Source organism: Pongo pygmaeus, chromosome 9 (genome assembly GCF_028885625.2).
Source record: "Pongo pygmaeus isolate AG05252 chromosome 9, NHGRI_mPonPyg2-v2.0_pri, whole genome shotgun sequence".
NCBI lineage: Eukaryota > Metazoa > Chordata > Mammalia > Primates > Hominidae > Pongo > Pongo pygmaeus.
The window spans coordinates 19,516,857-19,531,152 of record NC_072382.2 but is presented as its reverse complement, the minus strand read 5'-3'; the positions used below and the strand labels follow the sequence as shown (position 1 = coordinate 19,531,152).

Below are 14,296 nucleotides of genomic sequence, written 5' to 3'. Positions count from 1 at the left end.
TGCCCATAATCCCAGCACTTTGGGAGGCTGAAGCAGGTGGAGTTCTGAGGTCAGGAGTTCAAGACCAGCCTGGCCAACGTGATGAAACCCTGTCTCTACTAAATATACAAAAAAAAAAAAAAAAAAAAAAAAGCCGGGTGTGGTGGTGGGCACCTGTAATCCCAGCTACTTGGGAGGCTGAGGCAGGAGAATCACTGGAACCCAGGAGGTGGAGGTTGCAGTGAGCTGAGATTGTGCCATTCCACTCCAGCCTGGGCAACAAGAGCGAAACTCCGTCTCAAAAAAAAAAAAAAAAGAAAAGAAATAATGAGTTCTTGGCTTTCAACAACACCAACACATTTATTCATTTGTTCAAGCATATAATATGTCTAAAATGTTTCAGAATTGATTTGCCAATGCCATTACATAAACAAACCTACCAAAGAGACTTCAGAATTTGTTTGAAGTTATCTTCCTACCCCTGCCTCACGGGAGCCAACTTCTGAACCAGTCTTGACTAGTATGGCTGTTTGCTCGGAGGGAGGTGGCAGCAGAGAGGGAGCACAAGACTAGAAATGGAGGTGTGAAATAGCCATGGAGGGGGAAAGGTGCGGGAACTTCAGTTTCAGAAGCAGAAAATAAATTTCCAAGGCTGAAGGAGATACTTGTGTGCTGGCCCAGGTCCACTTGATGGCATATTTTCCCGAAGCCATCTTGGCAGGCTGGGTACAGTAGAGAAGACAGATGGCTGAGACGACTGGCTGATCCAAAGTTGGGGAACTACCAGGTGGATGTGGCAGAAGGACAGAGGGTGAGGACACTGGGGTGCTGGCAAGAGAATGGTTGATGTCACAAACCCTGGAGTCTGGGCTGAATTGGGGAAGAAATGAAGCCAAGAGAAAGGGAAATGACTGGAGCTGTGAAGGGGTTTATTCATGTGATTTCTGGTCACTAAATCCAATAATCTAGGAATAGGCAGTTTAGGGGGCTATGAGGACAGATGGCATCTATCTTTATTTTATTTTATTTTATTTTTTTGAGACCATGTTTCGCTCTTGTTGCTCAGGCTGGAGTGCAATGGCGTCATTTCGGCTCACCAAAACCTCCGCCTCCCGGGTTCAAGCGATTCTCCTGCTTCAGCCTCCTGAGTAGCTGGGATTACAGGCATGCGCCACCACGCTAATTTTTTGTATTTTTAGTAGAGACGGGGTTTCTCCATGTTGGTCAGGCTGGTCTCGAACTCGCGACCTCAGGTGATCCGCTCGCCTCGGCCTCCCAAAGTGCTAGGATTACAGGCATGAGCCACCGCGCCCGGCCAGCATGTATCAAAATTGGTTAGCGACAAGATGAGAAGAACTGTACTCGGAGCAACCAAAGAGATCTTGTTTCCCCAAAGACCAGAGACTGAGGGAGAGAAGACCTAGCTAGCTCAGGCTGAAAAGGGAAACTGTTTAAAGCACATTATTGCAATGTATGATCAACAGCTAAGAGCAGTGGTCAAATGAAGGGATCTTAGAGATCATTTCACCTGGATAGGCACTTCACTTTTAAGGTCAGGTAGTAAAAGTGCAGAGCTATTAAGCAACTGCCCCATGCCTACCCGCCCCCAGCCTCTGTGGGATTCAAACTCAGGTGTTCTAAATGCCACATTGGTGGCTCTTTAACTCACTACAATGTTCTGAACCTAGCAAAACATCTGACTGCTGTGTTTTGCCTACTAGTCTTTGTTCTCCATCTAGGTTTTAAACACAGGGGCAGTTCTCCATAGTTCCTAAGTCAATCACTGCTCAATGCACTTTTTTTTTTTTTTTTTTTTTGAGAAGGACTCTCGCTCTGTTGCTCAGGCTGGAGTGCAGTGGCACAATCTCAGCTCACTGCAACCTTCACCTCTCGGGTTCAAGCAATTCTCTGCCTCAGCCTCCCGAGTAGCTGGGATTACAGGCCCCTGCCACCACACCCGGCTAATTTTTGCATTTTTTGTACAGACGGGGTTTCACCATCTTGGCCAGGCTGGTCTTGAACTCCTGACCTCGTTATCCACACGCCTCAGCCCAAAGTACTGGGATTACAGGCATGAGCCACTGCTCCCAGTCTTTTTTTTTTTTTTAAGACAGAGTCTCACTCTCACCCAGGCTGGAGTACAGTGGCATGATCTCAGTTCACTGCAACCTCCACCTCCTGGGCTAAAGTGATCCTCCCACCCCAGCCTCCAGGGTAGTTGGGACTACAGGCATGTGCCACCACACCTGGCTATTTTTGTATTGTTTTGCTAGAGACAGGGTTTCACCACATTGCCAAGACTGGTCTCGTACTGCTGGGCTCAATGGATCCACTTGCTTCAGCCTCTCAAAGTGCTGGGATTACAGGCATGAACCACCATGCCTGGTCTATCTCATTTTCAAGAGATGTTGTCATCTCTCCAAAAACAAAGATATGCTGCCACCAGATGGTGATAGGACCTTCATTAGGCCCTGTGGTCCAAAGAGTAAGGCTTCGAAAGAAACCATGTTCACAGGCCGGGTGGCTCACTGCACCCTCTGCCTCCCGGGTTCAAGCTATTCTCCTGCCTCAGCCTCCAGAGTAGCTGGGATTACAGGCACACGCCACCAACACTGCTGATTTTTGTATTTTTAGTAGAGACGGGGTTTCACCATGTTGGCCAGGCTGGTTTCGAACTCCTGGCCTCAACTGATCCACCCGCCTCGGCCTCCCAAAGGCATGAGCCACTGCACCCGGCTGAATTTCTGAACAACTTTCAAACAAGGTTTGCTTTTGGGACTTGTCCTTTAAGGATATCCTTTTAGGGATAAAAAGTGGGGTTTTGGCTGGGTGCTTTCTAGCTACTTAAAATGCTAATAGTTTTAGGATGTATGTAAGGTGCGGCATAGGAGAAGGCCATTTGCAAACTCCCTATATAAACAGTATGGGGGCCAGGCGTGGTGGCTCATGCCTGTAATCCCAGCACTTTGGGAGGCCAAGGTAGGAGGATCACGAGGTCAGGAGTTCGAGACCAGCCTGGCCAACGTGGTTAAACTCAGTCTGTACTAAAAATACAAAAATTAGCCAGGTGTGGTGGTGGCGCCCGTAATCCCAACTACTCAGGAGGCTGAGGCAGGAGAATTGCTTGAACCAGGGAGGCGAAGGTTGCAGTGAGCCAAGATTGCCCCACTGCACTCCAACCTGGGTGACAGCAAGACTCCATCTCAAAAAAAAAAAAAAAGTATGGGCTGATATTCCCCTTAAAAAGACTCACAGATTGAGGGTACCTGCACCTAGGACCTCTCTGTACTCTCTGCTCAATTTGTCTGTAAATCTAAAACTATTCTAAAATATTTTTAAAATACTCCTACACTAGGATTGCAATAAAATTTGTGTTGTCATTGGTTCTAATCACTAGTAATCCAGGTAGTGATGGTGGCTGAAAGTTTAAAAGTGATAATGAAAAATGTGCTAGAAAACTTTCAATCCCATGTGATAGAAAAAAAAGTAGTCAAAATAGGGCTCCTAGCATGAGCTGGAGTGACCCCCCCCGTAAATGACTCCAGCGTGTTGACATGACAGGCTACAGCTGGCCGACTTTGCTTGGTGCTCAGGAGAGGCTATTGGAAAGAAAAGGCGGATAAAAAATATCTGTTCACATAAAATTATGCAGTTAATCAATCAAAGGAAACAACTGGTTAGAGAGAAAGAATTTTAATCATCAGGCTAAAAAAATTACAAAACCTCGTTGAACATAAGATACGCAACATTAAATTCTGGGTAATACATGCATTGTTATTTCTATGTGGGAATACCTCATTTTGAGCAAACCTGACATACAGCAGTAGGACTGACCGTCACTAGGAAGCTTTGACACAACACTTTTTTTTTATTATAGCACACTCCCAAAATGTGTTTAACATAGAGTTTGATTTTTAAAAATTGATTTGCACATAATTTTAGAGAGAATATCTATTGGTTAAAATGAGGTATATCTGTGCTGCCATGAAGTGTGCCATGAGAACACACTTCAGTTTCTGATAAAGCATTTTTACACATCATAATAAAATTTCATTTTATGAAAAAATAGTTGAATTCATGAGGTATGCATCTTGACCACATGCCCACAGTGTAAGTACAAAGTGTAAGGTCAGGGCATGAGTGCACAACACAGTATACCACGAGTAAATGCAGTTCCCAGTCATACATCTCCCCCATTACAAAATGTGTCTAATCTCAAAACCCCCGATGAAGCGCTTGTGTGGCACAGCCCAGGCTCACCTATGGGTATGTGTATATGTGCAAGGATGGGTATGCCGCCATGGCAGCACAGCCTCTCTTTGTGGCAGGATATCTGCTCCTAGGCCAGTTTGGCTTCATACCTGGAGCTGGCTCTTGGCTGGAGTTTATGGTTCTCTTTGGAGAGCATGATACTGTAAAGCCTGGCTTCTTATTCTGTGCAAATAAGATTTTAAAAAGTTGAATTCACTTTATTTTGCCATTTCTAAAGATGTAGTTAGGGTTGGGGTTGGCTTTACAAGGAGTTGGTGAGAAGTATTTGCATTTCTTCCCCAAATATAAAAGTAGTTGACACTGTTACAGAACAGAGGTGAATTGAGCATTTGTCCTGGTCCCTTAGCCAAATCAGTCAACATGAGAAACATTTTTTTTTTTTTTTTTTTTGAGATGGAGTCTTGCTCTGTTGCTCAGGCTGCAGTGCAATGGCACAATCTCAGCTCACTGCAACCTCTGCCTCCTGGGCTCAAGCAATTCTCCTGCCTCAGCCTGCTGAGGAGCTGGGACTACAGGCGTGCACCACCACACCCAGCTAATTTTTTTTGTATTTTTAGTAGAGATGGGGTTTCGCCATTTTGCCCAGGCTGGTCTCAAACTCCTGACCTCAAGTGATCCTCCTGCCTTGGCCCAAAGTGCTGGGATTACAGGCGTGAGCCACCACGCCGGCCAACATGGGCAACATTTTAATTGCCCCCAAAAGCAGAAGGACTGCATTTTATAAGCTGTCTAGAAACATTACACAAAAAAAGAGAAAAACAATCTGTCAAGGTGGCAGATTGCCTCATTTTTTTCGATGATGTTTATCTGACATGTTATAGAAATTAAATACCCACATCTCTGTTACACAAGTATCACACTATAAATTTTCAGAAAATATGAGGTGGGATAATTGCTTGAGCCTGGCAGGCAGAGGTTGCAGTGAGCCGAGATCGCGCCACTGCACTCCAGCCTGGGCGACAGAGCAAGATCCTGTCTCAAAAAAAAAAAAAAAATTTTAAGAAAATGAACTAAAGATAAAGGTTTGGATAACATTCATCCACTACACTGGATTTAACTGAATTCATGGTTATATGTTACAACCTAATTAGTATGTTTCAGTTCTAGGATATGGTTTTTGCTACTCATAGGCTTCCAGCAATGAATGCTAAATGAAGAAAGAGGACAAGCTCATTCTTGATTAGTCTGTCAGGACTGAAACTCTCTTTAATTTGACTTTATTTAAGCCTATCTTTTCACTGCTCTTCATTTTCTGTCATAATATGGTGATTGGACTATCAGTCTTGTCACTCCTAGAGGATCTTGTCTTCATGTCTTTTAAGGGCCTTGCACATAGTAGACACTAGAAGACACTGATAGGTAAATGACAGCATCAGTGCAAGAATTCCCAAGCAACAGATTTGGGATGACAGCAGGGACTCCATCCATTGGGAGAACCATCTACTCTATATCTAGTACACCTAACATAATCCACTGATTCTCAACCTGTGTTTTACCCAGACTCATGTGAACAACACCCTCCTGTACACATACCCTGGGCTATTAGAAACAACAGCTTACTAGCTGTTTTGCCACCTTTTTTTTTTTTGGAGACGGAGTCTCACTCTGTCGCCCAGGCTGCAGTGGCGCGATCTCTGCTCACTGCAACCTCCACCTCCAGGTTCAAGCGATCCTCTTGCCTCAGCCTTCCAAGTAGCTGGGACTACAGGCGTGTGCCACCACACCTGGCTAATTTTTTGGTTTTTAGTAGAGACGGGGTTTCACCATGTTGGCCAGGCTGGTCTCAAACTCCTGACCTCAGGTTATCCGCCCGCCTCGGCCTCCCAAAGTGCTGGGATTACAGGCATGAGCCACCGCGCCCGGCCTCACCACCTCTTTTTTCCTCCCTTTCAGGAAAAAACATGTGAGTGCAAATGAGCATGATGAATGTTATTATAGGGATAAATATGAATTCATTCAAACTTATTCTTTTTTTAAAGTTTTTATATTTTATTTATTTATTTATTTTGAGAAAGAGTCTCACTCTGTCACCCAGGCTGGAGTGCCGTGGTGCAATCTTGGCTCACTGCAAACTCTGCCTCCTGGGTTCAAGCGATTCTCCTGCCTCAGCCTCCTGAGTAGCTGGGGTTATAAGCATGCACCACTACACCCAGCTAATTTTTATATTTTTAGTTGAGACAGGGTTTGGCCATGTTGGCCAGGCTGGTCTTGAACTTGAACTCCTAACCTCAGGTGATCCACTCGCCTCAGCCTCCTAAAGTGCTTGGATTACAGGTGTGAGCCACTGCACCTGACCAAACTTACTCTTCCACTTTTTTTTTTTTTTTTCAGACGGAGTCTCACTCTGTCACCCAGGCTGGAGTGCAATGGCATGATCTCAGCTCACTGCAACCTCTGCCTCCCGGGTTCAAGTGATTCTCCTGCCTCAGCCTCTCCAGTAGCTGGGATTACAGGCACACACCACCACGCCCGGCTAATTTTTGTATTTTTTAATAGAGACGGGGTTTCACCATGTTGGCCAGGCTGGTCTCGAACTCCTGACCTCAAATCATCTGCCTGCCTTGGCCTCCCAAAGTGCTGGGATTACAGGCGTGAGCCACTGTACCCGGCCTAAAACTTACTCTTTTAAAAAAGCAAACAATTCACAAAACTTGGTACTGAATGGTCAGTGGTAACTGTAGCCTGAGGGTGCAAAATGCCTTAGATTTTCACCTGAGCAGAACAAATCCGAGAAGGTAAAACTGGACTGTGCATCACCGTCCCTCCAAATTACATAATACATTTGAGAACTAATTAAAATTAATCACTGGCATATAAGTATATACAGTATATTAGGTGAAGTACCTGCATTCTCTCTTTATTCTTAGGCAGAATCAGGGTGGCCATTGATGGGTCCAGGGGGGTGTCTTTGTCTCTTCTATTTAAATTTGTCTAAAATAAATGAACATATCCTCACTAAATTTTCCACTTGAGCAAGTGTGATTACAGTGAATATACATTATTTGTTTGCTTATTTATATATGTTAATTCATTATGATACTCTCACAGAAAAGGACAGGCAAAACATAATTCAAAGAAGGAAAAACAGTTCGAAGGAGGAAAAGTGACTAATTTACTGAGTGTCTACGATATGCCAGGTGCTTTACACTTTCACACTAATTCACACAACAACTTTAGGATGTAGATATTATCACCTCAATATTTCAGATCCAGAAACAGCCCCAGGGTGGTCAGATGACTCACAAAACATTAAAAAGTGGGGCTGAAATTTGAACTCAAGACAGACTTCAAAATTTGTGCTCTTGCCACTGTGGGAATTCCCCGGTATCGCACAGTGAGACCTCATTATAGCACTGTTAACCATAAGGTAGTGTTCCACATGAAGAGGGCCCATTTTGCACCCTATCCCCTAAGAATCAGCTACTATTGTATCAAAACTTTATTTTTTCACTTTTTTATTGGGATAAAGTCTCACTCTGTCACCTAAGGTAGAGTCAGTGGCAGGATCACAGCTCACTGTAACCTTAAACTCCTGGACTCAAGTGATTCTCCCACCTCAGCCTCCCAAGTAGCTAGGACTACAGGGGCAGACTACCACATCCAGCTAAGTTTTAAAATTTTTTGTAGAGATAGGATCTTGCTATGTTGCTCAGGCTGGTCTCAACCTCCTGGCCTCAAGTGATCCTCCCACCTTTGCCTCCCAAAGTGCTGGGATTACAGGCATGAGCTACTGTACCTGACCTCAAAACCCTTTTTTTTTTTTTTTTTTTTGAGACAGGGTCTTGCTGTGTCACCCAGGCTGGGGTGCAGTGGTAGGATCACAGCTCACTGCAGCCTTGACCTCTCAGGCTCAAGCGATCCTCCTACCTCAGCCTCCCAAGTAGCTAGAACTATAAGCATGCACCACCATGCCTAGCTAATTTTTTTTTTTTTTTTTTTTGAGACAGAGTCTCACTCTGTCGCCCAGGCTGGAGTGCAATGGCGCAATCTCAGCTCACTGCAACCTCTGCCTCCTGGGTTCAAGCAATTCTTGTGACTCAGCTTCCTGAGTAGCTGGGACTACAGGCACGCACCACCATGCTCAGCTAATATTTGTCTTTTTTTTTTTTTTTTTTTTTGAGAGGGAGTCTCACTCATTGCTCAGGCTGGAGTGCAATGGTGTGATCTCGGCTCACCGCAACCTCCGCCTCCCAGGTTCAAGCGATTCTCCTGCCTCAGCCTCCTGAGTAGCTAGGATTACAGGTGTGTGCCACCACACCTGGCTAATTTTGTATTTTTAGTAGAGATGGGGTTTCACCACGTTGGCCAAGCTGGTCTCAAACTCCTGACCTCAGGTGATCCACCCGCCTCGGCCTCTGAAAGTATTGGGATTACAGGCGTGAGCCACCACACCCGGCCTAATTTTTGTATTTTTTGTAGAGATGGGGTTTCACCATTTTGGCCAGGCTGGCCTTGAACTCCTGGCCTCATGTGATCTGCCTGCCTTGTCCTCCCAAAGTGTTGGGATTACAGGCGTGAGGAGCTGCGCCAGACCAAACTTACTCTTTTAAAAAAAGCAAATAATTGGCCAGGCATGGTGGCTCACTCCTGTAATCCCAGCACTTTGGGAGGCTGAGGCGGGCAGATTACCTGAGGTCAGGAGTTTGAGACCAGCCTGACCAAAATGGAGCACATGTTGTGGCGGCGCATGCCTGTAATCCTAGCTACTGGGGAGGCTTAGGCAGGATAATCGCTTGAACCCAGGAGGCAGAGGTTGTGGTGAGCCAAGATTGTGCCATTGCACGCCAGCCTGGGCAACAAGAGTGAAACGCTATCTCAAAATAACAACAACAACAACAACAACAAAAAGCAAATAATTCACAAACCTTGGTACTGAATAGTCAGTGGTAACATTGCAATGTGAAGCACACCTCATAATTCATGGCAACACTCTGTGTGTTGTTAACCTCCTAAGGCTGAGAACAGGTGCATTATTCCCTGTCACTTTCTTACCTGACATGTTGCCATGGCGTTTCAAAATAATGGCTGCCTAAAAAACGTTTGTTGAAATGAAATGAAATATTCAATGGTAAGCTTTTAGCTCTAGGTGGGCTCCTTCCAGCCCTGCTATGCCCCAGGGGCCAGGTGGTTTGTAGCCTGAGGATGCAAAATGCCTTAGATGTTCACCTGAGCAGAACAAATCCGAGAAGGTAAAACTGGACTGTGCATCATCGCCCCTCCAAATCACATAATACATTTTAGAACTAATTAAAATTAATCACTGGTATATAAGTATATACAGTATATTAGGTGAAGTACCTGCATTCTCCCTTTATTCTTAGGCAGAATCAGGGTGGCCATTGATGGGTCCAGGGGGGTGTCTTTGTCTCTTCTATTTAAATTCGTCTAAAATAAATGAACATATCCTCACTAAATTTTCCACTTGAACAAGTGTGATTACATTGAATATACATTATTCGTTTGCTTCTTATTCATACATGTTTATTCACTGTGACATTCCCACATAAAAGGACAGGCAAAACATAATTCAAAGAAGGAAAAACAATTCAAAGGAGGAAAAGTGACTAATTTACTGAGTGCCTATGATATGCCAGGTGCTTTACACTTTCACACTAATTCTCACAACTTTAGGATGTAGATATTATTACCTCAGTATTTCAGATGCAGAAACTTAGTAACCCCAGGGTGGTCAGATGACTCACAGAATATTAAATAGTGGGGCTGAAATCTGAACTCAAGGCAGACTTCAAAATGTATGTATGCTCTTGCCACCAGCTGTGCTCTGTGGGGATTCCCCAGTATTACACAGTGAGGCCTCATTATAGTACTCTTTTTTTTTTTTTTAAGATGGAGTTTCACTCTTGTTGCCCAGGTTGGAGTGCAATGGCGCAATCTTGGCTCACTGCAACCTCCGCCTCCCGGGTTCAAGCGATTCTCCTGCCTAAGCCTCCCAAGTAGCTGGGATTACAGGCATGCGCCACCACGCCCTGCTAATTTTGTCTTTTTAGTAGAGACAGGGTTTTTCCATGTTGGTCAGGCTGGTCTTGAACTCCCGACCTCAGGTGATCCGCCTGCCTCGGCCTCCCAAAGTGCTGGGATTACAGGCATGAGCCACCGTGCCCGGCCTATAGTACTCTTTTTTTTTGAGACAGTATCGCTCTTGTCACCCAGGCTGGAGTGCAATGGCGCAATCTTGGCTCACGGCAACCTCCACCTCTTGAGTTCAAGCGATTCTCCTGCCTCAGCCTCCCCAGTAGCTGGAATTACTGGTGCCTGCCACCATGCCTGGCTAATTTTTGTATTTTTAGTGGAGACAGGGTTTTGCCATGTTGGCTGGGCTGGTCTTGAACCCCTGACCTCAAGTGATCCACCCACTTTGGCCTCCCAAAGTGCTGGGATTACAGGCATGAGCCACCGTGCCCGGGCAGCACTGTTAACCATAGGGTAGTGTTTCACATGAGGAGGGCCCATTTTGCACCCTATCCCCTAAGAATCAGCTACTAACTATTGTACCAAAACTGTTTTTTTATTTTTTTGGGACAAAGTCTCACTGTGTCATCTAGGGTGGAGTGCAGTGGCAGGATCACAGCTCACTGTAACCTTAAACTCCTGGACTCAAGTGATTCTCCCACCTCAGCCTCCCAAGTAGCTAGGACTACAGGGGCAGGCTACCACATCCAGCTAAGTTGTTTTTTTTTTTTTTTTTTTTTTAAGACGGAGTCTTGCTCTATTGCCCAGGCTGGAGTGCAGTGGCATGATCTCGGCTCACTGCAACCTCTGCCTCCCAGGTTCAAGTGATTGTCCTGCCTCAGCCTCCGGAGTAGCTGGGACTACAGCGATGTGCCACCACGCCCAGCTAATGTTTTGTATTTTTAGTAGAGACGGGGTTTCACTGTGTTACTAGGATGGTCTCAATCTCCTGACCTCGTGATCCGCCTGCCTCGGCCTCCCAAAGTGTTGGGATTGCAGGCATGAGCCACTGTGCCCAGCCCACATCCAGCTAAGTTTTAAAATTTTTTGTAGAGATAGGATCTTGCTATGTTTCTCAGGCTGGTCTCAACTTCCTGGCCTCAAGTGATCCTCCCACCTTTGCCTCCCAAAGTGCTGGGATTACAGGTGTGAGCTACCGTACCTGACCTCAAAACCCACCTCCCACCCCCACCTTTTTTTTTTTAGCAGGGTCTTGCTCTGTCACCCAGGCTGGGGTGCAGTGGTAGGATCACAGCTCACTGTAGCCTTGACCTCTCGGGCTCAAGCGATCCTCCTACCTCAGCCTCCCAAGTAGCTAAGACTATAAGCATGTGCCACCATGCACAGCTGATTTTTTTTCTTCTTTTATTTTTTCTAAGACAGAGTCTTGCTCTGTCGCCCAAGCTGGGTGCAATCTCAGCTCACTGAAACCTCTGCCTCCTAGGTTCAAGCAATTATTGTGACTCAGCTTCCTGAGTAGCTGGCACTACAGGCATACACCACCATGTCCAGCTAATTTTGCATTTTTAGTAGAGGTGGGGTTTCACCATGTTGGCCAGGCTGGTCTTGAATTCCTGGTCTCATGTGATCCACCCATCTTGTCCTCCCAAAGTGCTGAGATTACCGGTATGAGCCACCGTGCCCAGCGATGCCTAGCTAATTTTTAAAAAAATTTTTTGTAGAGGTGGGGTCTTGCTATGTTGCCAGAGCTAGTCTCGAACTTCTGGACTCAAGCAGTCCTCCTCTCTCAGCCTCTCAAAGTGCTGGGATTACAGATGTGAGCCACCGTGCCTGGCCACCCAGGCTGGAGTACAGTGGTATGATCATGGCTCACTGCAGCCTCCAACTCTGGTCTCATGTTATCTGCCCACCTCAGTGTCTCAGATAGGTGGGACTATGTGCACCACTATGCCCAGCTAATTTTTACTTTTTGTAGAGATGAGGTCTCACTATGTTGTGCAGGCTGGTCTTGAACTCCTGGGCTCCAGTGACCCTCCTGCCTCAGCTTTCCAAAGTGTTGGGTTTGGCCAGGCGCAGTGGCTCACACTTGTAATCCCAGCACTTTGGGAGGCTGAGGCAGGCGGATCACCTGAGATCAGAAGTTCAAAACCAGCCTGGCCAACACGGTGAAACCCCGTCTGTACTAAAAATACAAAAATTAGCCAGGCGAGGTGGCAGGTGCCTGTAATCCCAGCTACTCAGGAGGCTGAGGCGGGAGAATCACTTGAACCTGGGAAGTGGAAGTTGTGGTGAGCTGAGATCGCGCCACTGCACTCAAGCCTGCGTGACAGAATGAGACTCTGTCTCAAAAAAAGAAACAAAAAAGAAAACACACAAAGTGTTGGGCTTTCAGGTGTGAGCCACCATGCCCGGACAGCCTATTTTTTTACACTAAAAAATCAAGGATTTTGGCTGGGCATGGTAGCTCATGCCTGTAATCCCAGCACTTTGGGAGGCCAAAGTGGGTGGATTACTTGAGCTTAGCAGTTTGAGACCAGCCTGGGCAACATGTCGAAACCCTGTCTCTACTAAAAATACAAAAATTAGCTGAGCATGGTGGTGGGCACTCAGCTACTCCAGAGGCTGAGGCCCGAGAATCACTTGAACCCAAGAGGTGGAAGTTGCAGTGAGCTGAGATTGCCTCTGCACTCCAGCCTGGGTAACAGAGTAAGACTCCGTCTCAAAAAAAGAAAAAAAATCAAAGATTTTATAGCCATAAAACTATAAAGTACTAAATATTGGTCGAGGGTCTCTCCTCTGTGTTGCCACTGCATCCTACTCTGTGATACAATTTCCTACTTACTTGCTGAAATCTCCACCAGATTCTGAAGTCCCTGAGGCAGGGATAGTATTTTGTTCAAGGTTGCATTCACAGCATCCAGTAAAGGGACTTTCATGTAGTAGGTGCCCAATAAAATTCATTGATTTATTTTAAAATAACATTTGCTGATTGAGTAGATGGGTGGGTAGATGGATAAACGGATGGTAAGTAAGGCAGCCTGTTCTTATGTCCTTGGTGTAAAATCACAAATCACCAATATTTGATTCCAGACTTCAGTCATGTCGAATCCAAAGCAGTGTCAATGTCTCCCTCAGTTTTAATGTTTTCTTGCTCCCAGTGGCACTGTCAGGTTAGGGTAACATAAATGGCTATTACATTTGTCACCCTGTGGGAGAGAGGTGCTAATTCAAGAGGTTAGAGAATCTGTGTGACAAAGAGTCAAAAACAAAAATACTACCTCATTTAACCTCGGGTTTTCATTTTTCATTGGTAAAAAACTGGAATTCTCTGAGTTTTTGAAAAAGGTTGGCTGCTTTTGCAGAGTAGAAGTAAATTCTGCCCTTTCCTAGGACTGAGTGAAAAGAGAGTCTTTTTCAATTGATCTATTCAAAATTGATCCAATTTACCCAACAGCAAAACTTGTACTTCTGAAAGCACATTTGTCTTTAGAAAGCAGAGGGTATGGTGGGAGTGTGGCAGCTTGGACAAAGATTGATGAGCTATCCAACTGTCTTAGCCTGGACCAGGCCTGGCCCCCTGCCATCCATCTACTCCTGACTAGCTCTAGCCACTACCATTCCAGTATCATGTCTTTTCTCTGGAAATTCAGACTTGGCTAAAACCCAGATTTCTTATGCCAGAGTGTAGGAGAGGATCAGTGGGCCAAGGCCGAAACTTGCTCAGAGATGTCCGGAGGGCCCCTGGAAGGGTTCTGATCCCAAAACAGAAAGTCTCCCCCTGCCCCAATCTCCATCCCCTTTTTGGTTTAGAGTAAACGTTAACCCCCTTTCCTTATCCCTCTATGGAATACTCTGAAACTAGACAGTAGAAATAGCCAGCAAGTCTTTCTTACTGAGGTATCTTCTGTTAACTTTAACTTCTGCATCAATGTTTTTTTCTGATACTGCTCATTTCGCTGTTTCCTAGTCTGAAGTGACTTCTTTTTTTTCTTCTTAAACATCTTCTTTTTCTGAGTCAGCTATTCCAGAAAGTAGAGAAACTGGTCATTGAGGATTCCAGAACTAGGCCCACCCACATGTGGCACTCTTCATGCAACACTCAAGACACAAAGGC

The 14,296-nt window shown here is 45.5% G+C and overlaps 1 protein-coding gene across 9 annotated transcripts in view; it reads right to left on the bottom strand.

Annotated features, from left to right (window-relative positions):
• Nucleotides 1-14,296, bottom strand: part of AGBL2 (AGBL carboxypeptidase 2) — a 60,929-nt gene that overhangs the window by 2,273 nt on the left and 44,360 nt on the right. For 4 of the 9 annotated variants that reach the window (XM_054439533.2, XM_054439532.2, XM_054439536.2 and 1 more), the window contains 4 exons: nucleotides 14,076-14,201; nucleotides 9,550-9,636; nucleotides 7,096-7,182; nucleotides 3,660-4,413 (listed from right to left, as the gene is read on the bottom strand). In XM_054439533.2, coding sequence (XP_054295508.1) covers nucleotides 4,240-4,413; nucleotides 7,096-7,182; nucleotides 9,550-9,636; nucleotides 14,076-14,201 — 474 coding nt within the window. In that variant the 3' untranslated portion in view covers nucleotides 3,660-4,239. Of the gene's footprint in view, nucleotides 1-3,659; nucleotides 4,414-5,436; nucleotides 5,604-7,095; nucleotides 7,183-9,549; nucleotides 9,637-13,119; nucleotides 13,346-14,075; nucleotides 14,202-14,296 lie in introns of those variants that run through there. The other 5 variants (XM_054439535.2, XM_054439534.2, XM_063671821.1 and 2 more) reach the window with 5 other exon arrangements.